This window comes from Simochromis diagramma, unplaced genomic scaffold (assembly GCF_900408965.1).
Source record: "Simochromis diagramma unplaced genomic scaffold, fSimDia1.1 OVJJ01000216.1, whole genome shotgun sequence".
Taxonomy (NCBI): Eukaryota; Metazoa; Chordata; class Actinopteri; order Cichliformes; family Cichlidae; genus Simochromis; species Simochromis diagramma.
This window is the reverse complement of record NW_024386883.1, coordinates 12,255,252-12,281,947: the sequence shown is the minus strand read 5'-3', so window position 1 is coordinate 12,281,947 and position 26,696 is coordinate 12,255,252. Positions and strand designations below refer to the sequence as shown.

The 26,696-nt window shown below is 39.5% G+C and overlaps 2 protein-coding genes across 3 annotated transcripts; both read right to left on the bottom strand.

Annotated features, from left to right (window-relative positions):
* Positions 1 to 5,180: 5,180 nt before the first annotated feature.
* cunh5orf24 (chromosome unknown C5orf24 homolog) lies at positions 5,181 to 12,007 on the bottom strand. 2 transcript variants are annotated; one of them, XM_040032301.1, is made up of 2 exons: positions 11,724 to 12,007; positions 5,181 to 9,792 (listed from the first exon to the last, which is right to left on the bottom strand). In XM_040032301.1, exon 2 carries the CDS (start codon positions 9,790 to 9,792, stop codon positions 9,169 to 9,171), a length of 624 nt encoding a protein of 207 aa, XP_039888235.1. In that variant the 5' UTR covers positions 11,724 to 12,007; the 3' UTR covers positions 5,181 to 9,168. The 2 variants fall into 2 exon arrangements, with proteins under 2 accessions (XP_039888235.1, XP_039888234.1); XM_040032300.1 differs by having other exon boundaries at positions 5,181 to 9,795; positions 11,724 to 12,004.
* A 138-nt stretch (positions 12,008 to 12,145) lies between these two features.
* Positions 12,146 to 25,985, bottom strand: ddx46 (DEAD (Asp-Glu-Ala-Asp) box polypeptide 46). Its single transcript, XM_040032298.1, has 23 exons — positions 25,853 to 25,985; positions 25,522 to 25,680; positions 23,960 to 24,082; positions 23,511 to 23,598; positions 23,167 to 23,335; positions 22,718 to 22,959; positions 22,307 to 22,417; positions 21,977 to 22,142; positions 21,739 to 21,859; positions 21,368 to 21,543; positions 20,997 to 21,118; positions 19,552 to 19,630; positions 18,547 to 18,629; positions 18,169 to 18,333; positions 17,888 to 18,050; positions 17,316 to 17,509; positions 17,053 to 17,190; positions 16,550 to 16,699; positions 16,167 to 16,394; positions 15,723 to 15,941; positions 13,355 to 13,499; positions 12,870 to 12,943; positions 12,146 to 12,757 (listed from the first exon to the last, which is right to left on the bottom strand). Exons 1-23 carry the CDS (start codon positions 25,867 to 25,869, stop codon positions 12,710 to 12,712), a joined length of 3,180 nt encoding a protein of 1,059 aa, XP_039888232.1. The 5' UTR covers positions 25,870 to 25,985; the 3' UTR covers positions 12,146 to 12,709.
* Positions 25,986 to 26,696: the final 711 nt, after the last annotated feature.

Below are 26,696 nucleotides of genomic sequence, written 5' to 3'. Positions count from 1 at the left end.
CACAGTCGCCTTCTAACAAATGGTAGAGGACAGGTCGATGTTTTACTGACGTTTTACCTCCGAAACATCACAATATAACTATGGTCGGCATGTTTCAGTTTGTAAACGGCGCCACATATATGACGACACTTTAGTTTCTGAAACGCCGTCAGCGCATGCCGGTTAATGAGATTCAAAATCACGTGGTCGTCTGCAGTCCAATCAGCGGTCGTTGAGACGGAGCGTCTTAAATTCATTTTTAGAACTTTCTTGGCGTTATAATTGTTTTCATAATATGATAATTACAAGATGAAAGAATTATAATACCAGTATCGTGCGTTGAAATGAAACGACGAAAATCAAATAAACACGTCTATGATTGTTTAAGGTTTCACAAAGACACACTTCCGCCCTCACGTGTACAGACAGAAAACTGCACCCAGTCTACTCTAGACCACAGTAATCTACTGTAGAGTACTGACACTGGATTTGCAGCAGTTTCTAACCATGGAAGTGGACATACAAAACTAGCTTAAATAAGTTACAATTATTTCTGCATTTTTGTAACTTTGGTGTGAAATGACTCTTCCCAAAGCCTGACAGGGTAATGGCTTTTCTGGGTATTTCTGAGAAGGGTGAAGTTGGCCAAGTCTGAGAAAACTCGCAGCTGGAGGGAGGTTGAATGTATCTGTTTATCTTTTCTGCATTTGTATTACTTTAACGAACTAACCCCAGTGCTATTTCTTTTTTCTGACATCCATCATGAACAACCCACATCACCCTCTGCATGAGTCTGTGTGCTGAGCAGCTCTTTTAGTCAGAGAGTGAAACAGCCTCGCTGCAGGAAGGAGCGCTCTCGCAGATCATTCATCCCAACAGCAGTTAGACTCTATAACTCCTCAATCACAAAGTCATAAGTCACTGGACATTGTGGACATACACTGTCACACTTCATGCATAATGCATCTTTTTATATGTATGGACGTGTGCAGGTATATGTGTATGTATACATATGTATATTTAGTGTGTACATTCAATTCAATTCAATTTTCAATTCAATTTTATTTATAAAGCGCCAAATCACAACAAAAGTCGCCTCAAGGCGCTTCATAGATACAGAGAAAAACCCAACAATCATATGACCCCCTATGAGCAAGCACTTTGGCGACAGTGGGAAGGAAAAACTCCCTTTTAACAGGAAGAAACCTCCGGCAGAACCAGGCTCAGGGAGGGGCGGCCATCTGCTGCGACCGGTTGGGGTGAGAGAAGGAAAACAGGATAAAGACCTGCTGTGGAAGAGAGACAGAGGTTAATAACAGATATGATTCAATGCAGAGAGGTCAATTCACACATAGTGAGTGAGAAAGGTGACTGGAAAGGAAAAACTCAGTGCATCATGGGAATCCCTCGGCAGCCTACATCTATTGCAGCATAACTAAGGGAGGATTCAGGGTCACCTGGTCCAGCCCTAACTATATGCTTTAGCAAAAAGGAAAGTTTTAAGCCTAATCTTAAAAGTAGAGATAGTGTCTGTCTCCCAAATCCAAACTGGAAGCTGGTTCCACAGAAGAGGGGCCTGAAAACTGAAGGCTCTGCCTCCCATTCTACTTTTAAATACTCTAGGAACAACAAGTAGGCCTGCAGTGCGAGAGCGAAGTGCTCTAATAGGGTGATATGGTACTACAAGGTCATTAAGATAAGATGGGGCCTGATTATTTAAGACCTTGTACGTGAGGGGCAGGATTTTGAATTCAATTCTGGATTTAACAGGAAGCCAATGAAGGGAAGCCAAAACAGGAGAAATATACTCTCTCTTTCTAGTCCCTGTCAGGACTCTTGCTGCAGTATTTTGGATTAGCTGAAGACTTTTCAGTGAGTTTTTTGGACATCCTGATAATAATGAATTACAGTACACATGTGTGTGTAGTGTGCATGTACATGTCTATACTTATAGATATTTATTACTTACATATTAAAAAATTGTTAAATTTATGTCTTGCATGTTTCCACAACCATATCCATAATCACATACTGTGTATGCTACCACTGTATATATCATAGGTGTCAAACTCTGGCCCGCGGGCCAAATTTGCCCCGCAGCCTAATTACATTTGGCCCGCGAAGCCATACCAAATTACTATTAGAGCTGGCCTACTGGTATTATACAGCTAATATATAATGTTTAGTATTAAGCTTTGCTTGTTCCATATTCAGTTTTTCAGCAAAACTTGTTTGAGTCCATAAGAAAAGATTCATTCTTATATCTGAGAATCTGAAGATTTTGTTTTTCAATAAATATTAACGTTAGCCCGCGACTTTGTTCCAGTTTTGAATTTTGGCCCACTGTGTATTTGAGTTTGACACCCCTGTTCTACAGCATCACTGAGACCATGAATCTCCTCCACAGAGTCCAGGCCAGGTTCACTCAGCCTCTCTATCCTGGTTTTTGGTTGTCAGCATTTGTTGGAGACACTGTTGAGTTGTGTAAGTTAAAGTAGACCGAGTGATGACTGATCTGTGGTGAACAGTAAAATAATATATGCTGAGATGTGGCTGCACTGCTGAGGTCAAACTCTGTGGGTGAGAATTTAAAAAAAATTGAAAAATACTGCATTTATAAAAGCAGGTATACTTATAACATATGCAGATTTTATAAGAATAAAACTTGCATTAGAAAGTGTTTTGATTTATTCATTTAAATAAACCTATTAATTTCTCTGAACACAATCATCTCCGAAATGAATGTATTACAATGTAAGAAAATGTCATTATAATTTATATATTAATTAATTTAATGTCTATATTTGTTGCTGGGTATTTCATATGCTGTGTATTCTTCTTGTATATATTATAAAGCTGTTTTAATGATATTACAAAATCACAGCAGTATTAAATGTAAATTTAAGCATGTTTAATTGAAGCATTCTGAATAATGACCAAATTTACTTTTGGTAGCTATAATGTTAACACTAATGCTTTCAATCTTTACAAATGCAGGATTTTTAATTGTTACAGAGTATATTTAGTGTAAAAGCTCAGGTTATCTTTTCTTCCACTTAGCAAAACGGTCCAGTTTTTTGTAACCTGCACAGCAGAAGAGCCACACCTGATGGTTGCATTTATTTCTGATAGATTTCCTATTGTCCTGTCCATGGCCATTTAAAATAAATCTTGGATTTGTTCCACTTTTATGATTCTCAATTTCTTTACTTTTATTTTAATATAACAAATAAGTAAAAGGTTACAAAAGTAAATAAAAGTAAACATTTCACCAGACAGTGTTACTTTCAGATTTATTACACAACTTGTTTAAACATTCCACAACAATCATGCAGGAATAAAATGGGAATTATACAAAGCTTTACACGCTTCTCCAATCACACTTCAGGAATAACTGGACTTCTGATCATTGTCTCAAAAACACTCAAAATGTGAGGTAATTTTTAAAAATCATTATCTACAGACGAAAGACCGTGTGTTGACTGAATGCCGAAGAGGGTGAAAGAAACAAAAACACTCATTATAGGGTAATGAAGTCAGCAATTAACTATACATAACTGTGCACTGCGTCAGCATTGAGTTCATTTGGAATATTAAAGTTTAAAATGCCAGGAATGTCAACAAATGCACCATCAATTCCTTATCCCTTATTTGATGTCCTCCTTAGAAGTAAAAAAAAAATTACACATCAGAAATTATTAACATAACACCTTGTCCTTTTTTCTTTTGTACATCAATTCTACAAAAGAAATAAAAGCTACAGTAAAACAGACGCACAAAGAAAGTCAGGGCGCTCTGGGATCGTTGGACATTTATCATTTCATTCCCTTAAATTCTTACCATTCAGAGAAAATCTGTAAAGGTGCAGAAAGTGTCTTACCTAAATTCTGACTTTGAAAGGTCAAATACTTGAGAGTCAACCATAAGCACCTCAGCCTCAGCATATATCTATACTTAAAAATATCAAAGCTTGAGATAATTAAGATAACGGTTGTTATAATTACCTTCTGTTCTTTTAACGCCTGTAACACAAAAAGCTTCCTGTCTTTTTTTTAAGAGCTGAAACATGTTTTGGGGGTTTTCCTTAGTTGCATACACTATACACACTATATGGACAAACGTATTGAGCCACAACTTTCAGTCTTTCAGTCTCATTGCCACAGGTGTGTAAAATCAAGCACCTACCCACACAGTCTGCCTTTTGTGAAAGAATGAGTCATTCTGAAGAGCTCACATTCAAGCGTAGTGCTGCGGTACCTCTGCAACAAGTCAGTTTTCATGCTAGATATATTCAACAATCAGCTGTAAGTGGTTTTATTGCAAAGTGGAAGTGTTTAGGAACCACAGCAACTCAGTCATGAAGTAGTAAGAGCAGAGGAGGCATAATGTTTAACAGTCAGCAACGCTCTGCTGACTCTGCCGCGCTCCAAAGCTCCTCTAGCATTAACATCCTGAGTTCAATTCCACCATCAGGCCGGGGTCTTTCTGTGTGGAGTTTGCATGTTCTCCCCGTGTTTGCGTGGGTTCTCTCCGGGTACTCCGGCTTCCTCCCACTGTCCAAAGACATGCACTTGGGGATAGGTTAATTGGTTAATCCAAATTGCCCATAGGTGTGAATGTGCAAGTGAATGTGAGTGCGAATGGTTGTCTGTCTCTGTGTGTTGGCCCTGCGACTAATTATTGGAATTTAATCCAGATAACAGTTTCCCCCTTACTTGCTAAAAAAAACCCGCATATGAGAGCTAGCTAAGCTCTTTCAATAAAAATTTGAATATGCCTGATGAGGGTTTTTTACACATAATCTGGGTGTTTGGCGGTGAAATACTGTTGTTATTAACAGATTTTAAAAAACGAAGAGTTTCCAAAACTCCACTGTCTATGTGCAAATATCTAGCTTTTAGCCGCTAATAGCAAACTAGCAAGATGTAAAGGTCTACTGGAGCTGCTAAAAGTGAACAAAGCTAATTGTGTGTGTGTGTGTGTGGGTGTGTGTGTGTGTGTTCACTTTTTCAGTAAGTTGCAGATGTTATAAGAACAGAAGCTACCCAGAAGATTGAAGAGCAGTAACAAAAAGCCATATGTCACAGCTTTTACTAAAAGGTGACTTACACATGTTATAAGCAACCTTAACGTGTCTTCAAATCTCCCTTTAAGTCACTGCGAGCAAACTTCACAATAGCCATTGTGTATGCTCTTATTTATGCTTTTCCTGCTGTGTCATATATCAAAATGTCTGCTGTGGGAAAAGCTCCCCAGTTATGTTGATCCTATCAGGGTTAGAAACAAATAATAACAATTTAATAAACACTTTAGCCACAAATACTGTGTAAAAAAAAAAAAAAGGTCAGATCATGAGAAAAACAGGCACCATATCCACCATAATCTCAATGGAAAATATCAGGTAAATATCAAACATGACTATATAAGAATTATGGATAAAAAGAAGTCTAATTTTGAAGCATATAAATAGAAAACAATGAAAAGTAAAGTTTGTATTATCAACGTGTACTACTTTACAGTGTGCTCATTAAACACATACTCTCCCAGATGTAACAATGTAACGATGAAGCCAAACAATCATATTTTATGGGTTAGTGGTTTGTTTGTTTTTTAACTTCCATTTACATTTTCATGCTCCGGCTGTTTTGTGAGGTTGTTCGAGTATTTTTAGATCAAGTCAGATGAGATCATATTCTTTGGTAAAAGGAGGGTGAAGAGGATGTTTGTATGAATTACCTCTGATAACACTACGCACGTCAACAAACCAATGATAAAAGGCCTTATACACAAGTTTAAAAATACAATGATAAAAAGTGATAGTATCAAAGTTTCCACAGTACAATACATACAACAGATTATTGCACCAAATGTAACTATTATAAATGTTATCATAGCAGAGCGACTTAGTGACACTGTTTCACTTTCTCCACTCTCTGGATTTAAATCCACCCATAAATGAATAATACAATTAAAAAGCGAATGTTCAGTAGGGAACGTTTTAAAGACCAAAAGTTATTATTTGCTGAATGATTAAGTAAAAAAAATTATAGTGGCAAGTAGTTACATAGCCAATCGGTCATTTTGTATCAAAATTCTCATTAACTATATGTGTATTACACATGTTGTAAAGTCACAAATATTAAACCAATAAAGCTTTGTGCATCTTACATTTACACTAAACTGGCATTTCAGAAAACATCGCTTTCGCCTACGGTCGGCTTCAAGTGCGTTACAGGGTTATGGTAATATACCTAAAAATGCACAATAAATACTAACCTTAAACAATAAGCATGATTGGACTTTGTCATCACTTAAAAAATAATGAGCTGCTTAAACTTTTCCTTTAGGAAAGTTACATTTTAAGTGATGATTTTAAGTGATGATGCTGTGAGACTCACAGCAGTGATGGTGTGATCACCAAATGTTGCTATCAGCTCGTCTTTCCTCTGGAGGAACAGCGCCCTCTCTCTGCAGATTTCCCACTAAAACCTAGAGGCCTGTGGTGGGAGAAAGTCTTATTAGATGGTCTCATTTGTTTACTTTCAGCATTTTGTCCATACACTGCCTGGCCAAAAAAAAAAAAAAAAATTTAAAAAGCAAAAAAAAAAAAGAAAAATTTTCATCCATCATTTTTCATCCAAGAATGTTGGAAGGGTCAAATTATTGGCCTCTTTCAAGCAAAGAAAACAACTAAAGAGACTGATAAACTACTAAAACCGGGTAGGGGCTTTCCAAGTTCTCATTACAATAAGGCAGTAAGCACAGAGTAAAAAGAACAGGACTAAACAAAACCACTTGTCAATGAAAAGGGTAGAAAAGGGTTCAATTTCGTAGGAAGTATAAAGATTGGACTCAGCAATGGAAAAATTGCCAGATTTAACCCTTTAACGCCTATTGTTTCATATTACATACATTCAGTTTTTTGTGAGTTATATCATCAGTGTGATTTTTTTTTCCCAATAACAAACCTAAAAAAATGAATTTTTAAGTATTTTCTTTGAAGCCAGATGTAGCAAAACCAATATAAATTAAAAGTCATATATAGAAATTAAAATGTAATTCATTTTTCAAACAAATTTGCTAGATATTTGCCAATTATTTCATATTTCAGGCTTTCATAACCCTGCAGGAGCATGCAACTGTGTATGTACAAAAACGTGGTGACGCTGCATAAGCTTATCGAAACAATGCCATGGTGAATGCGAGCTGTCATCAAAGCTAAAAAGGCAGTGCAAGATATTATTAGATTTTTTTTGACAGGCAGTGTATTTTCTGATCTGTGAGCAAGGATGCCAATAAGACTTTTGAGTCTTTAGCTGGGTAAAAGTGTTTAACTTTTAAAAGTCATATCATTCGAATTACATTCAGCAACACATTCATAGCAGATGAGATTCTGAATATCTGTGAATCTGTTCACTATCTTGGGACAAATGTAACACTGACGCAAGTTTTCATTATTTTACACCAACAAATGGACCCTGTGGTTTGACACAAAACAAGAACACAATAATAGGTAACAGATTTTCCTCTACAATGTGAGCCTTTTAGAATAAAGCAGTGTACCCTTTCTCTTACTTTATACTGACATCTACACACTAAAAACAGTCACACGGGTTTACATTTTGCCGTAGGAGTGATAAATGCAAAGCTAAAAATGAAGCTTTTAGATCAATATAAGGACATTTAAGCTGCGTTTCAAACACAAGTGCCTCTTAAAAACGAAACAAAACATGTCTAAAAGTTGTTCCAGAGCAGGAACAGTGAGGAAGGTCATATTTTTAAATGGGCATGTTCCTTTTTTTAAGACATTAAGTTTGCCGTTCTTGTAAAAGTAAGCTGTGTAGAAAAAGAGCGCATTAAAAAAAATGATTATTTTGGTATTTGTGCTGAAATTTGCAAAAGAATAGCAGACAAAAGCAGAGAGTGGAGAAACAAGTCCCAGCACAAATAAGCCAGCAGGTTGCTGGGACTAGCTAGTGGCTGTGAAGAGTGATCAAATACAAAAACACCATCCATCCATATGTCTACAGCTTCTCTGTGCCGAATATGTAACAAAAAAGGCAACCACAGTCCACATTAGCCAATTTGTAGCAAGTCATCAGAGACGAAGAGTGTTGCTGTGAAGGTGTGTACATTTTTTTTTTAAGTTTTATACTTTTAGTTTAAAAAAATACAAACAAAACCTTAGCTGAATAACAACGATCTGCGTGTTGAGTCAGTGGTTTTGCATGCAAATAATATGTAGATATTTTGCAATGTGACATTTAGAGAATAAAATCTGTTTTTAGGAGGAATTCCTTTTTTGTGTTACATGAGGAGCTTAGTGGAACTGGATCGGTCAGATTTTAGTTCTGGGATGCTGGATAAATATTTAGATTTCTACTTTTGAAGTGCCACTGAGCAAACCACTAGACTACCAACCTTTCCTCTATAACTATATTTCTTTACTTCCTATCAACCTGCCTGTTTTTCATGACGGCAGCTCATTTAAATTACAAACTGTAGTTCAGCAATAATGTCCTTGTTTACATCAAACAAGATTTTGAATTGTTTCCATTAGAGGTTTCCTCGATAATTTAAAAATAAATTATCAACATCACATCATACATTATTGTGTAGCTGTTCTTATTCTATGCTTTTGCATGGCTATGGTTACACACTCTCTTGCGACCTCCATTTATTTGGAGATTTAATTAAATTGCCTCAAAAGAAATTATGCAATAGACAACGGTGTAGATGAACTTGCAAAATTGCAATAATATTGTCGTTATCGGCAATAATCGTGAAGAGAAAATCTGACAGGACAGTCCAAGTTTCCAACATTTGTTGGCGTTAAAATGCTACATGTAACACTCTAAGACTTAACTACCACAGTAGCTGCTGGATAAAAGCCTCTTGTTCAATGAATATCTGGTATTTTTTTCTCCCCAGAAAACAGATACAGCAATGTGTACACTGTGTAGTGAAACCTTTCGCACACTATAGATCTCTAGCACTGAAAAACAGTAATTTTATCAGGTGGCAGGCACACAAAAGACACAAACACGAATAATAGAAAAATCCTCCTCTCTCTCTGCCTCACAGCAGACTAGGAAAGTTTGCAATCACCCTCAATATGTGGCAGGAAACCTGTGCGTGTCTGTCTGTTATTCCAGAGACGAAGGGTGAAGTAGAAACGGGGTACAGGCTTTACTCATTAGCGGGCTTCTCTTTGCAGGAAGGTTCACAGAGGATTTCTTTGTGTGGTAGTGGATAGGGGAAAGCTGCTCCGCTGCAAGTGCTACTGTGAACCAGTTTGTTGAGGCGAGAGAGGCCCTTGATGCTGCCAGGAGGCCTCCCGGGGCTGACCTTATACCCCGCCGCTCTGGTCGTACCGAGCGGCCTTCCGGGACTCGTCTTGAACCCGGCAGCTCTGGTGGTGCCGAGTGGTCGCCCTGTGCTGGTTCTATAACCAGCTAGCTTGGTGGTTCCCAAAGGCCTCCCACGCCTGCCCGTCTTCCCGACAGACTTGTTCTTCTTCTTGGCATCATCTGTTGCTTGATTGGTGTTTTTTAACCCTGCTAGCTTTCCAGACGAGCGGGGGTCACCCCCAAGAACTTCCTGTCTCTGGCACACCATGGGCTTGTGGCTCTGGGTGGGTAAGGCCATGGGAGCCAGTGTCATCTGGAGGGATGATGGAGGGGGAGGAGGGTAGAACTTGCTGGCCTGTGAGGTGCACAGGTCAAAGTGAGCAGTGGGGTGGTGGCTGTCCTCTGCTAGGCACGACGGCCTGCTGTTCATGCAGAAGTCACTGGTTGTCACCTGGCGCATCATCTTCTGTTGGGGGTTGGAAATAATGCATCATCACTCAAACATCAGGACTAATGTTTTCTGGATAGTGCCATGTCAGGTTAAAGTTAAAAAACAACTCTGCAGTTGAAACTGATCATACCCATATTTGCATGAAGACAAGAAACATGGGAACACTAAGACTTCAGTGAAATATTCTGAAAGCATCATCTGGTCTAATCCAGATCTACACACGGTGGATCTAATCCCATCCCAACAGATTATTCTCATAAGAAAGGTCAAGAAAGGGTGCTGCTTATTTCTAAAGTGAGCTTCACTTTTGTGCTGCAGGTCAAAGTTCAAATTTAGTGTCAGCGCTAAATATTAAGGGCTCATTACTGCCACGCTGACAGTAGAAGGCTGAAAGCATCCACTATGACCTGCAGTTATAGTGGATTTTTCCCAAATGACCACATTGCACACTGAAAAGGGAAACTTCAAAGTGCATGAAGGTGGGAGACGATGCTATATCTGAAACATTTTAACAGAAGAAAGGACTTGAGGATTGTTTTGCTCTGCAGAGAAGGAGCAGCAGCATACTGTAATGTGGCTGTGTGCTGAAGTCGAGGTTATTACAGCAAACAAACTACACAATAACAGTTGTCTCATGGTGTTTGTACTATAAGATAAAGACCCAACAATCAGACCTCAAATAAAACGTAGACTCAAAAAGAAAGGCAAACTAACAGAAACAATAATGGACTTACAAAAGTAACTATAATCAACAATATTGAGTAAATATGCTTAGTCTTAGTTAACTTGCACTACTTCTAAGCACTTTTGTTCTCCAATGTGTGCCTTTCTCTTGTTTTGTATATGTTCCTCCAGTTTGTATATATTTCTCTTGTTTCTTATTTATTCCTGCTGTCTTACTCTTTATATTTTGTTCCTGCACAGTTGGCATGGAGGACTTATAACTTTGTTCTACATCTACAGTCACAATAAAGGGCTATTTTATTTATTTTCAGCCTGAGGAGGCATTGGTTAATCTGTTGGATTGTTTGTTTTTATTATAATGACGGTGAGTCAACTGCCTTCACACAGTGTTGTCCTTGTTTTATAATACCAGCTTTGAACTTCCTAATCTGCCTTCAATAATAATTAGCACGGAAACATACAAAACTAAACTAAAAGTAAACAAGAAAAACAAGCAAATCCCCTGAAACTAAACAGAATTAAAAGTAACTTATTAGAAATATTGAAATAACAATAAAAAATACAAAAACTATAGATCTCGATGAAAAATGCTTTGTTTAGAAACTCAAGTTCACATCTAGTTCGCTTGTTTACACGCAGACTTTCTCGTGTTAACTCGACCATGAAAAGCTGTTTCATAATTTAACAAACAGCATATGATTATATACGTCCCATAAACAGCTTCGACCTTAAGAATAAGGATAGACCTCACCAAAGTGGTGCTGAAGTGCCTTAGAGCAAGACCGCTCCTCTCGCCGGTCATAAAACCGTGTTAGACTGAATGCATTTGGCTGCTTTGCACACTTTAATTACAGTAATGAAGAGTGTAAATGGAGTGAAGTAAAGAGTGCACACAGCTGCTATCGCCTTTTCTGCAGAGGAAACGGGACGCAGGGAGGTGTGGACTTTCACCATCACACACGCTACACTGTCAGTAGTAATATTCATTCACAAAAAACAAAATGCACATGGATTCCGCATCTTTGCATTCAGACAAAACCTCCAGCTCTCCGTTAACGAGCAGCACCTTGGGCTGAACGTAGCCTCGTTCCTGGCCCGAATAACGGGCTTTTTTTTTTAAGACACACAGAGACTGGTTTACTCTGTTTACAACATGGCAGCTGACCGCGGACAGAGCTGATTTATGTGCTCGCATTTGAGCCGCATAACGAATCTAAATGCCCCTCCGGAGACCCGCGTTAGCGCTAACGTTACTGTACCTCGATTGTTCGCAGATCTCGGAGCAGAAAGGGTTAAGGAGCAAAATGATCTTTCATCCCCCTCAAAGCGCGAGTCGATCCATTTTCCAGAATATTTTCTCGCCACAGGACATCGGTTCGCTAACACACGATCACCGCATCGGGTAGTTTCGACGCGAGCGACGGTGAGAGGTGAGATGTGGTCAGCTAGACGGCTCCTTTTTTCATCTCCCAGCTCCAGCGGTTTGGATAAGAAACGCAGCCATTTTCCATTAAAAATTAATAAGACAGCAGCGCAGTCTGAGCATGCGCACAACAGCAAACTGGGGATGTGAAGAGGTTATTCTCCTTCCCCTCCTCCTGAACTGCTTTCACGACCGAAAACGCTTTTTTTTGTCTCTCAAGTCCTGAAAATTCTCATTTTCACCAAACAAGCGGGAGTTAAGGCTCAAAAAACGACTTTATTTTTCAGATTATTATCCTGAAACCGAGCCATGAAGCAGTTTTAATGCTCACCAAGCATCACTTCCCACCACTGATGAATAATATACAAAGAACTGCTATTAAATAATTAACATTAGCAGTCTGAACAAATACAAAGCACCTTAACAGACTGGAAACAAGTTTATTTTCTTAGCAACATTGTTTTCTTGGGATCTTTCATAAAGATGATGGTTGGTGTGGTGTTCCTACATAAATGTGACTAAAAACATCTTATTAATGAAACCAGGTCCTATACTTAAAGACATATTGTGGATAGTTTACTGCAGCATTGTGCTGGTTTGATGGTATAAAAATCATTGGACATATATGTGTGTATATGTGTGTGTATGTGTGTGTGTGTGTGTGTGTGGGGGGGGGGGGGGGGGTCAAAAATGCAAACAAACAAAATGCAACTAAAGTTGGACACATTACAAAAAAATATTGACTAAAATATTCTTCAACAACTTGGATGAAACTGTGGAGATGAGGAATGGAAGCTCCTCCGGTGTGCCTCGGTTCATCCTCTACAGCACTTTGTACCGGCCTTTGCTCGTCGGCTGGTAGGAGTTTTGCTGGGGGGGAAAGAAAGAAACGGGAAATAAAATTAAACATTTTCGGCATAAAGTCACTGCATAATAAGAGTGGATGACATCTTTTAACATGTGTGAGCAAAAAGATACTTACTAATCGGATGAGCTCTTCCTTGATTAGCCGTGTAATTTCTGTTTTGGCTTTCTGCACAGCCAGTTCATTTGCACCTACAACACAAACAACATGTTAATATTCAGTATAGGCTGCTCTGTTAAGGAAACTGGACACCCCATTAGGAAATTCATTGCCTTCGAGGTAATTAAAAAAAAAAAAAAATACCAAAAGGGAGGGAGGAGTTGTATTTTGCAAGAGGCACTTTTAACAGCATGATTTAAGCCAACAAAAGCTTTTTTTCCCTTCTTTAAAACTTGAAAAGTCAAGATTATCTGCTCCGTGTGATAACTAGTTTATAAACTTCCTGCGTTGTGCTGTTCTCAAGTTATCATGTTCATTGTTCGTGTTCACTGAACCTTAGAGTTCAGCAATTGTACAGCTGCCCTAAAAATATCTTGTTATATCAGGTGTCAGGACTTATAAAAAAAAAAAAAAAAAAAGGACAGACGTTCTTTGACACATACTCTCAATAGCCAGGTAGATCTTGCGCTCTCCTTCCTTGGGCTCTTTGCCTGGAGGGAAGTACGTTCCTCTGATGGTGATGGCAGCTTCAGAGTATTCACCGATCCTCTGCAAAGCTTCTTTAGATGTCACCTTCCACCTGGCAGTCTGAGGGAAGGAAGAAAAGGAAGATTTTATAAGCCCTATTTTGTCTGCTTTATGTTCAGAGGAAGAAACAAAATACTTTGGGATTCTTGATTGTTAATCAGTCGTGACAAAAAACACAAAACGCTCAGTTTAAGCATCTGTCATGTAAAAGATAAGCCCCTCTCCCGGACAAAAAGCATTTGTATTGAGCATAAACATTTTGCCAAAAATTAGAACAGCTTAGCTATTTTAATCAGAGATTAAAAGAAAGTTATTTTCTTAGTAGCTTAAAGAAGTCGAGGATTTTAATGTCAAGTATTTTTAATAGATGGATTTGCTTAATTTTCCACTCAAATTTGCATATGTTAGACTTTACATCATGATGCACCAACTACATGCAGGAGGTGGATTTTAAAGGAGTATAACAGGAATGACTACTAGGCCCTCAGGTCTCCAGCTGTCTGCGTCCGTGTTCGCAATAGAGAATAATCAAGACTTATGTGTAAGCAAATCAGGAACACACATTCACAGATGTTTAAAAAAAAAAAAAAAAAAAAAAAAAAAAAAGTACAAATGGCTTTCCAACTTTAAATCTGAAATTGCATTGCTAAAAAAAGCGACAGTGTAAGTCTTACATAAACACTTAGAGAAACAACGTCTCTGCTAGAAAAACTTGAACGCGTTTCACTTGAAACCACAACCAGGAGATGGGTTTGGTGTGGTGTGAAAATCACTAAAAAGAAAGCAAAGAAAACACTCAAAGACGTGTAAAGTGGAACTTCTGGTATGTATGGGTAGAATGCCTGCAGACTAAAAAGTGAGCAGACTCTAAAATGGGAATCATCTCTCAGTTTTATAGGGGTTTTAGCAACGTTCACTCAACACAACGTATAAAAAGCAAGATGAGAGAAGAAGGAGGTCTTACAATAATGCAAAAAGAATGACAGGATATCTGTGCATTTGGCAGGAAAAATAACTTTTGAAGGAATTTTGCTGGATTTTTGTTATTACTCCCCACATGAAAGTACACTTTAATAATGGTAAATCTGGGTGTTGGAGGATTTGTGGCTCCCAAACTGCAGAGCATTATGTCTGCTGGGAATGTCAACACATGCAAAACTACTGGATGGAAACAGACAGGGTGTGACAGGGTGGATCGTCAACACTCACATATGACCTTATGTCTGGATAACTTTCCACCAAAGGACTCAATAAATAATCATATTGATGATGTTGTTTCATCGCCTTATGATGTATTATGATCCTTAGATTTCCCCATTACGCATTCGTTATTTATATACAAATGTATGGATAACCAGGTAGCTGCAGGTTAGTCTTACATGTCTGTAAATTTGTTGAAAAGTTTTAAATAATAATAGTTTTGGGTGTTTTCTTTTAAAAAGTGGGCTTGAAAAACAAAGGGTGCAATAGTAGAGCTCCGTTTAACAGGAAGTAGTCAGGAAAAAAAATGCAAAAGCAAAAGTTTGTTTTATGTTTTGATTTGTCTTCTGTTTGGTCTTTTACTCATTTTTAAGTCCTTACACGGCCTTGCCCCACACGACATCTGAGCCGTTTTATTTCCCAGTTGCTCAAATCAGCAGACCAGCTGCTCCTGGATGTGCCGAGGACACAGTGGAGGCTCAGGAGAACAGGGATTTGCTATGGCGGCTCCCAAACTGAGGAATTCTTTGCTGTTAAAAAGACAGGCCTCTTCACTACCAGTTTGCGCTTATGACCCACCTCTTCATCTTGGCTTTTCCCAAGTGTGAGATGTTGATTTTACGTTTTGATTTTAAAGTTTTACTCGTGTTTAATTCTGTCTTGATGCTTTTATTTTACATTGTAATTTTAATTCTATTTATTTTATTCTAACATATCTTTATTTTTGTATCCTGAGGTTTTATCAGTGGTTGCTGTTTTTTAAAGTACTTTAAATGAAGTTGGCTTGGCTTATCAGCAGCACGGGCTAAGCTAACAATCCAACAGCAGCACAAACAGAAATAAGCTAGCATGCAGACAGCTGATCCCATATTTTTGACACAGACCCCTGGTGACAATACACAGCAACAACATCCAGATTCATGATTCCTTCCCTATGCTGTTTTGGAGAAATGACTTAGTCGAGTTAAACTACTGAAACCCAGCGGCTGTGAAAAGAAAACCTGAGTCCAAAAAACAAAGAGCAAAAATAAAACTGATCCTTGCTGAATATTTCAGTACAGCCCTGCGCTGTGTGCCGCTGACCTGAGGGAAGTCGTTGATCTCCAGCTCCTCTTCATATCTCCTGACTGTCTCAGCCTGCTCAGCCGCCTGCCGCTCCTCCTCCAGCTTCTCCACCGGGGTGTAGTTGAGCTTTGCATTGATCTTTTCTGCCAGCTGCTCCGCGATGGTTTTGGCTGACACTGAGGGGGTCATGATGGTGCCGCCCCGCAGGATGGCGTTGGTTGCCTGTTGCATCACATCCTGTAGACACAGAGTAATTGTAATTGTCACAATGCAAACAAAGTTTTAATTACCAGCTGAGGTCCTAGGATTTTTGTGGGTTGTAAACTCAAAACGAAGTATTGGACACAATAAAAATTAAACCTAAGTGGTTAGTCTGAAAAATCACAAGTCCAGCAATCTCAGCTGTGTCATGAATACGTGCACAACCGTCCACTTCACGGTGGCACTGGAGTCTTGACGTACCTGAGCCTCAGCGCCCAGGTTCTTCTGAGCGTTGATCTTGAGTGCCAGCCTTTTGGCCATTTCCAATTTCTGGATGTTACCAGCAGACGTAGGCCCAAGTCCTGGCAAACCTCCGGGGGCGGCCGCTGTGGCGGCAACAGCTCCAGCTGGACCAGCAGCCGCGCCGGGAGCAGACAGATCCTTCACCCTCTTCTTGGAGTTAAACATACTTTCGATTTGCTCCTCAATCTAAGAAGGAATAACAGTTAAACATGTTTAATAATAATATAACTGCAATTAGAGGACAAAAAAAAAAAAAAAACTTGAAGCCAAGCAGCTTAGCAGAGGTAAGTAAATAATTTAAATAAAAAAATTAAAATCTCCATTATTTAAAAGTTACTCACATCCAGGGCTCCGTCCTCATCGTCAGAGTCCTGCAAACCGAGAGCAGCTTTCTGCAGCTTCTTCCTCTCATTGGCCAGAGCATGCTCAGTCTCATCAAACTTGAAGCCTTTTCCTGAGAAACCACTGCTGCTCTTAATGGTCTTACCCTCCTGCACAGAGCAAAGGGAGGAAAGAAAGAAGCTTTCAAGTTTGTCACGTTGTTCTTCTAGATCTTTTTCAATCTGCTTACTAACTGAGACACCAAAGATCAAATTTTATCCCAATTAATGTTAAGTATTTACAATATAAGAAAACAATAAACAAATGAAATACGAAGTATAGAAGCAACAAACTAGCACCATGTAACTGCAAAGAAAACATAAAAATGAACACGATATTTAAGCTGATGCATTACATGTGCAGAAAGACGTTGCTAATACCTTCAGAAACTTCAACATACGTTTCTCCCTGGCAGTAAGTACTGCTAAAATATACGATTGCCTACTGCGGGTCTTTATCTTACCGCTTTTTGTTGGTCTTTGAAAGAGGCCCAAAGCTGCTCCAGTTCTGGTGGGACCGGAGAGCCCGACAGCTCCAGAGCTTTAATGATATCGCCAGCATAGCGAACCTGATCCTCCGTGATGAACGTGTAGGCGTATCCCTGAGAAGCAAATATGTACAGATTTAAACATGATTACCACCAAAAACAAAACACCCCAAATGTCAACACAAATTTCCTAGCTTTTGATGTCTAAAATTAAATGAGCTCCCTTTAAAGGGGCTGACCTTGTTGCCTGCTCTGCCCGTGCGCCCGGCCCTGTGAACGTAGTCCTCGTAGTGGTTGGGACAGTTGTAGTTGACCACCAGGATCAGCTGCTTCACATCAAGGCCTCTGGCTGCCACAGAGGTGGCGACCATCAGACGACACGCTCCATTCTTAAAATCGTTGATGATGCTGTCTCTGTCGTACTGATCGATTCCTTGGAGACACAGAATTACTAATTTGTAGTAAATGTGGCCATGACAGAACAGAAACCTAAAAATATAACTGACAGATATAAAACTGACTGATTGTATATTCACATTAGGAGGACAAAAAATATGAATTCATGTGGTTTGATGAGACTTTTTAATATTCCTGGTCGTTGTTTAAACAGACCAGATCATCCCAAATACCTGAAATTGAAAAGTGATTGACAATCTGCTAGCCAATGAAAATTCAATATGATGAAAAAAGAAAAAAAAAAAAAAAAAAAACTAATGAGGCTTCTAAATGAGACTTGAGAAACCAGAGGGTGATGTCACAGTAGCTTTGTTATTCATCATATGGCTGTCAAAGTCAAAGTGTGGCTCACTACCTCCATGTAAAGACATGCAGGGGTACGAGGCTTTCATCAAGTCTTTGAGCAGTCCGTCTGCGTGCTCCTGTTTGTCCACAAAGATGATAACAGATCCTTTTTCCTGGTAGTGACCCAGAATTTCCAGCAGCTTCAGGAATTTCTTGTCCTCATCGATTACTAGCTGCAGAAATAAAAACAGATACTTTTTAAAAAAGGGGGGGGAATTAAAACTGAACTAGTAAGCAGAGAAACTGAAAGGGAAAGTTACTGTTTAGTGAGATGTAACATAAATGGCTTACCACGTGTTGCTCCACATCAGAGCAGACGACACTGCGGCCTCCCACCTGGATCTCCAGGGGCTTTGACAGGATCCTGCGAGCCAGCGCCTCCATGGCTCTGGGGAAAGTTGCTGAGAACATGACCGTCTGACGGTCTGGACGCACGTTGTCAACGATACGCATCACCTGGTGTGTGAATCAGAGGGGGGAAAAAAAAATATATCTGCGAATTTTTGTCACTGAACATTTTCTTTTGCAGGTTCAAAGTTGATTTGTCCTGGCTTTATAAAACATTATTGTGACAACAGTTCCTCAAGTGCTAAACATTATACACTAAAAAATGCTTCATTTGATGCTACTGATGCGTGAAAAGCTGTATGTTAATGTATGATCCCCCACCTGTGGCTCGAAGCCCATGTCAAACATCCTGTCTGCCTCATCCAGGACCACATATGTGACTCTGCGGAGGTTGGTTACCCGACCTACACATTAAGGAAGACGGGCATAAGGAAATCAGTTAAATATGAACAATGTCAAGGCTTAACAGGCATCCTGCCTTCTTCACATCACATGAAACTAGTCTAACAAAACACAGAAAAGCTTTTTCCATGATACAACTACTTGATACAACTGGACAATAAATCAAGGCATCCTAATTTCAGCACATTTTTCAAGTGGCCAGAGTTTTATTGCATTGGTATTTTAGGCTGTTCATTTCTTTGCTCGTCTTGCGTACCATCTCAGGGGCAACTGGGACCTGTAAAACATATAATACAAGAGATGGAGCCACATCAAGCACTATCTGAGCGAGCGCCTTTTCACCTACAAGGGAAACATATTACAGATTACCTCGCATGTGTGGAAGCAACAAGAAACCCCTTCTATCATACTAACTGCTACACACATGTAATAGCTACTTTCTAAGTACACTAATAGTGTTTTTTTTCACATTTCTATGCAAAGGCTCAGTGCTGCGCAGGACTCTACAATCATATTTACTCCCAGAAGCAGCACATTAAGTCAAAATAACCTGACATGATGCAAAACTCTGATATAATACAGTGCATACCCCTGACCACCTTACATCCAAGTTATGATACACTTATCAAACATTACGATTGTTTCCTGCTTGAAGTCAGAGGAACCGTGGAGGCAGCACCAGGTCCACCTACCTGTACTTGGCCTGAGCTTCGGGAATAACACATCAGTCTTGTAGATATGAGTGATCCCAAAGGTGGTCAAATAATGCCAACAGTTTAGTAAGTAGTACTGATTTGGTTCATTATGTACTGTATCATACTGTTTAATCCATGCAAAGCAACAAGAAAAGGCATCAAATGTGCAGATTTGCATTTATGTCCTATAAGGATAGAGAAGCGACACGACCAAGAGTGATGAACTCACCGCTGTTGGCCCCCAACATGTCAATCATTCTTCCTGGTGTGCACACGATGATCTCAGCTCCTCTCTTCAGCTCAGCGATCTATAATACAGAAGGCAGCGTTAAGGAAAAATACACATTTTCTTTCTGTTGCAGGAGTTTTGAGGGAGGAACAATGTCCAGAATTTAAACACTTATAATACCAACACAAACACAATAAAGTGATTATGGTGCACGAGGAGCATATACAATAATGAGCAACTTAAATTTGGAAGTTTCTGCTACTGGGTCTCAAATCGGTGTTTCCTCCAAACCTTTTCAAAATTCTTCAAATTATTTTACAATATATTTTTTAAGAAGTCTCAGCCATGCATGTTTTTGTTTAAATATATACAAGACTTAAATTGCAAAATAGTTTAGAAGACCAATTTTAGGTTGGTATTTTATGCCGTTATTTGATAGTATAAAAGGTAGACACAGCCACAATGTCGTCACCTGCTGTTTGGTGACGTTCAGTTTGACATCACCACCTTGGTGTTTTGAAATTAGATGTGAAAAGTGAGACTCAAACTGAGGATATCACCACCTGGTAAACAACCTGGATAATCCAAGTCGTTAGCCAGTGAACATAACCTGGATATTCCTCCTTTCTGACTACGAATGGCCATCATTTAGACTAAAGTCTTCAGGAAAGTGCTTACAGGTAACAGAGTAAAGGAAACCAAGGGCTGTTATAGCACAGACTCTACTACTTAAAATCTTCTTGCAATTGGAGGAATCACCCCCTTGCTGCCCATAAAAAGAAGCAGGTTTAATCTTCTACTCCACCTCAAAGTTAAAGTGGAATTTATGGTTCAGCAGGGAGAGCTCGCTCACAATATGCTGGAAGTCCAGGGATGGCCCATCTACGGTCTACCTGCACAGAGCTTTTTGTCAGTTGAGGCAGCGAACAAATAAGTGCTACAGCCGGTCTGTGGGCCACTCTTCTTGTGCTGTTGATATACAGTATTTTTTTGACATGCACTACTGGCATTTTGGAGGACTGCATGGAAGTGTTTCGCAGTGGGTGAAAACCCTTCTCTCCACTCACTGTCCACACAGAAACCTGTACGTGGATGGAACAAGTGGAACCACAATTTGCTCTGAAGCCTGTGTTATACTGTCAGTGTTGACAGCAGTCCTGTAAGCAGTTATTATAGCAGCAGTTGTTCTTTTGTTGTTGTTGTTTGTTTTTTAAAAACAACCCATTGTAGTTTCCCACACTATTACATCAACATCAGCCTGAATCATTAATGCAAGGCAGGATGGATCCATGCTTTCAAGTTGTCTATACCAAAATCTAACCCTACCATCCAATATATAAATCCATTTTTGGCTCTACTGTAAAGCATGAGCTGCTATGTCAGCTGGACACCATAGGTCTATTAAACCTCTAAAATGATGTAGTTGTGCTACAGCGCACACTTACCTGTTCACTGATGCCCGTGCCTCCATAAACACACACCACTCTGAGTCCCAGCGGTTTAGAGAATTTCTTACACTCCTTTGTGATCTGCAGAGCCAGCTCTCTGGTTGGAGTCATAATTACAGCTGTGTAAAAGAGAGGAAAAACAGGATAATTGGATTGTTGTCGTTAGGAAAAAAAAAAAAAAGAAGAAAAGAAAAAAAACTTGACCATTTGGTCTTCATCTGACCTACAGTTGGGTTCTGAACCCGGACTATGAAAAGCAAAGGAATCAGACAGGATTCATATGTTTTTATTTGAATGTGATCAAAAGATGAGTTTATTTATATTTTAGCGAGAAGCCCAAAGGAAAAATAAAAGTTCCTGTTGCTTACAGATTGGGCCCTCGGATTCCTCCAGGGGTCTCTGGTCCATGATGTGTCGGAACATGGGCAGCAGGAAAGCTATGGTTTTCCCGCTGCCGGTCTTAGCAATACCAATGAGGTCTCTGCCCGACATGATGGCAGGGATGGCCTGGGCCTGGATGGGTGTGGGTTTCTCATAACCGTGCCTTTAAAAGAAAACCATGAGCATCTTGTCAGAAAGAGTCATACGCAATCCCAATATATTAATTATATATTTGTGGCTAGTCTTGAGTGAATATGAATGGTCATATTTATTGGCTTATTAATGGATTTTATATAAAGAGAAAAGACTGCTCACTGCACAATGATTTTCAAACATGCACACACAGAGACACACTCACTTCTTCAGGGCGTTCAGGATCTTCATCGACACTCCACACTGCACCCATGTCTTGATGGGTTTGGGACAGCCTTTCCCTTTCACCGTAATGCCTTCCAGTTCCAGCCTGTACGCATTCACTTCTGTATTTATTTAAAATAAAATAAATAAACAAATTGAATAAAGAGATTTTAAACAGGTAATTAAGCATGAAAAAGACAAGTCGTTTATCATAGAACAGATATGGTTTTCTCACTGACCTTCTGTAGTCATCTTGGCCAGCTCGGGCACCTCCACGTAGAAGTTTTTGCGGTATGATTCATACTGGATCTTTGTGTGGTCAACAGGCTCCAGGATCTTCCTTTGTTTGGTCTGGAAGCCTGTCAGAGCCGTCTGGAGATCAACCTCTTCCTCCTCTGATGAGTACTGTCAAACACATGGGCATCATTTTAGATTGTTAAAAGATGAGCCCATCAGCAGAAAGCAGATTAATTACTGAGGATCTCTGTTTCATTCATCTCAGCTTCTCGGGCAGTGAGAGAAGAGCTTTAACCTTTATTATATAATCAAAGCAAGCATTAAAATCTCACCTCCATGGCATCCTGGTCATTCTCCATCAGCTCTCCCTTCTTTTTGTGCGTGTGAGGTCCTTTCTTGGTTTTAACGACTGTCACCACTTTGGTCACAGTCATTGCACCTTTCTGCAGAAGAAGAGAAGACACGCATATTCATCAGCAGAAGAACAAACATCCATAAAGGCAGCATCTGGTCTGACACTAGTAGATGATAAACCCAAAGCCACACGCTTCCAGTGATGAACACCTAAAGACAAAATGATAGCAGCTACACAAACATCAGGAAAATGTTGACAAACTTCAATTGCATTTGAACATTTTTTCTAAGATTTTTAGTTCAGGTGTGTTTTTAGAGCTGATCCTAATGACTTTGGGGAGGGTTGGGCAATAAGGATAACACTGCAAAATGCGGGATTTTGTCCTCACCTTATCATTTCCTTTCATGGCTCCAATGTTGAACTTCTTCACTTCCTGTTTCACCTCCTCCATGTAGGCATCCAGGGGATCTATATCATCCTCCTCTGTCTGCTGCTCCATGGGAGTCTCCTTGTCCTTATCGTCATCACCCTCTTTCTTACCATCCTTTAACTCCTCTTGCCTTTCCCCTTTCCCGTCCGCCTCCTCGTCATCATCTCCCTCCATTACAGCAGAACCGTCCTCGTCATCGTCTGAAATGAAGAGTTAATTAAGATGCTGGGCAAAGATAAACCTATAGCAAGTATTGGTCAGTTAGCTGATAAAATTAAAGCAAATAAAGGGTGACTGATTGGTTTATCACACAGATAAAGTTTTGTTAGACACAGTTTAAACAATTTAAACTACTCGTGAAGTCCAAAGTAAAAATTCAACAGCGTTTCCTTCAGTTACTTCCTCACCATCATCGTCCTCCAGGCTCCATTTCTTGCCCTGCTTCATCTCCTCCAGTTCTTTCTTGATCTCTCCGATGTTTTCGATGGCCTTCTTCCTCTGCTCTTCCCTCCACTTCTCCACCCGCTCCTTCCTCTTCCTCATCTCCTCCTCCAGTTTGTTCTGGTCAAAGTCTTGCTGCATGAAAACAAAGGAAAAGCACAAATATTTTACTTCTTGTTATGTTCTTTACTTACTTGCTTATTATTTCAAACAAAGAGGCACTTTAAAGTTCTTTCTATGGGCAAAGAAAAACATGAAGAAAGGACAATGGCATTCGAGCTAGCAGAAATAAACATATCAACCAACTTACATCCTCAACCTTTTCATCTTCTTTCTCCTCTTTAATCTTTTTCTTTTCAGCTATTGGCTCCAGGGTGTCCTTCTCTTTGCTTTTAGCCCTGCAAGGGAAAAAGAAAATAAGACAAAGTGTAATAGATGGGATTATGGAATTGCTCAGATTAAGCAAATCATGCAAACCATCCATCCAATTTACAAGGTCTTCTATGCCGTTCACCACTTCTAGAGGACAGTTTAATCTTTATAAAAATGGAAAGCTCCATATATTATATGGTGTTTTTTTTTTTAACTGTCGCCAAGCTCTGAAAATATGCCTCACATCCTGGCTGCTGATAGCATCTTTACATGACATGTAAAAGAGCTACATTATCACTCTGCATGCCAGCAAAAGAACACAGAGGAAGTACAGAGTAGAAGACTCTGTGTGTTTTCAATTTCTTAGATGGGAATTTAAAGCCTCACTTTTCATCCTTTTTACTGCTCTTGCTGGGGCTACCAGAGCGGGACCTCCGGGCTCGGCTTCTGCTGCCCGACCGCCTCCTGTCTCGGCTTCTCGACCTCCTCCTCTCCCTGCTCCTGGAGCGCCTGGAAGCCAAAGGCAAACATATCACATGTAAAAGGACAAATCAACAGGGAGACAACAGTTTTGTCAGTTTCAGCTTTTTAAGTGTGCTGATGCGCATCTCAAATTCAAATTCAAATTTTATTTGTCACGTACACAGTCATACACAGTACGATATGTAGTGAAATGCTTGGACAACTGCTCGTGACCTAAAGAAAACAAAAAAGGAAAGCTATGAATAAGATTAAGGAAATAAATTTGAAAAATTAAAAAGAAAAAATTAAAAAGGTCAATTTAAACTAGGAAGGACTAAATAAAATTAAGGTTAAAAATGAAATAACTGTACAACACCATTAGAAATGAAGGGTAAATTGACCCTGGAAGAATAAGAATAAAAGATATAACTTAAAGTTGAAAATAATAACTGTAACAACAAAATACAACAATACACAAGATAGAACTATAGAGAATGGATGAAGAAATCGAAATATAAATAAGATATAACACAATAACAGCAGCTGTACAAGTAGAACCAATGGAAGAATATAGTGACCAGCATCTGAAAGTAAACCTCACAATAGCTTAATCATGATAAAACTGTATCATAAAAAAAGTGCATGAGAGTTTTCATTGTCTCGATTCAAAATGATTCTTTGCCATCACTGTGATTTTTTATCCACTGTCCTACTGGATTTGCAAAATTCAACACATGTGAAAGTTTTAGTTCAAAAGAATTTTCAAATCTATGGATGCAATTCTACTGAAATTAAAGATAATTACCAGACAGAGCAACAGCAGTAAACAGTTTTGTTAAAAACAAAATTTGGCTTCTGTTCATCACCCTATGGCTTGGACATATAGCCTGTTGTTTTTCCCCCCATTAAAGCAGGCTATTGTCTGATGGAGTTTATCAAAGAGTTTTTGGTGGACTCTGTTGTCCTAATGTCTCTGAAGGAAGAAAAAAAAAATTGAGAACGTGCCCCTCTCCAAGCCGACAATTGACCTTTTCTCATTGGCTCTGGACAAGAACTGTAATGTTTGCGAGTCAAGTTACTCATCTTTGCAAGTGGGAAAACAAAAGAGTGTGAGATTAGCGAGTGCCCCAGGAGTGATTTATTAACAGAATACCTGCATGCTGAAGCTGAAATGGGACAACAGGCAGGCTACAACCAAAACAATGTCAGACTTTTGAAACAGATGCAAGATAAAGTGACTGAAATGAACCCAGAACTGCAATTGGTATTGCTGCGTCGTATTATAGGTCAGGAAGTGTTGTGCAAGTCTGCAAGAGATGGTCATTCTGCCTGCATATGGTTGGAAAGTCAGTATTGTTACATCGGATCAAAAGAGTGACTAAAAACTTCAATTTGTGTTCAGGCTGTAAACACCAGAAGACTTCAGTCCACTTCAAAATGTATTTATTTACGTGTACACTTAAACTTAAGTTCAAACCACCACACACCTGGCTCGTTTTCTGTCTCTGGAGCGCGACCTGCGGCGATCCCGGCTCCGTGACCTCTCCCTCCGGCTCCGCTCGTCTTTCTTGGAGCGCTTGTCCGGGGAGCGACTCTTTGATCGGCTACCCGACCGTCCCCGAGATGCGGAACGTTTCCGGTAATGCCTGTTGATTAAAAAAAACACATGATATGAGAGATTAGCTCTTGGTTAACGTGCATAAACATCAGTACGCTTTTAGCCAGCATGCTAACGCTAATCTAAAATCGCTTCCTCAAACAGAAGTTAGTCACACTCGATTCACCAGCACCAGACTAACTGGAAAAGTCCAGACATACCTCGACTCACGTCCCATCTCGAACCCACGCAGATACGTCTCGCAAAAAAAGTGAAATTAGTTCTCAAAAAATAAACGAGTCTTGCGCGTCGAGTGGATGTTTGTGTGTTTGAACCCGCACGTAAAAAAAGTGCGACTCTACAACTCCTAAACTCCACGGGTAAAAGGTTGCTGCGCCACCAAGTGGTGGGAGGTCAGAATACCCCAGCCTTATCACAGGCTGTGTCGCAGGGCTATATAAGATGTATTAATTGGAGGATCAGTGGTTTATTGGTTCCACCACAGAGTTATAAATTAAAAACCTATTTATATTTCTTGTTTTCCACATTTTAAAGCTGAGACTTACATGAGAGATCGCACTGGATTTGAAAAGAAAATATTTTTAAAAAAATCCTCCAATGGCAGCTTTTTGTCACTACTGGGGTGAATCTAAATGCAAAATGTTCAACGTAGCAAATATTTGCCAGAAGATTGGTTACATTTCAATACGAACCATAAATAGTAAAGTGAAAGAAGAGTAGTAACCATAAAGACAAGACATAACAGCAGATCAAATAACTCCAATAAGTTTTGGGGGGGTGGGGGTTGCATATTTGTCACACCTGCATGTTTCAGATCATCAAACAAATGTTAATATTACACAAAGATAACCCGAGTAAATACAAAATGCAGTTTTTAAATGACTTCATGTATTTAGGGAAAAAAATCTAACCAAATTTACCAGGCCCCTATTAAATACTACACCATTACAACCAGAGGAGCGTGAGCTGTTGAAGGCCGAATGGATCCATGCTTTCATGTTGTTAACATCAAATTCTGACCCTACACTTTCAATCGTGCAAGAG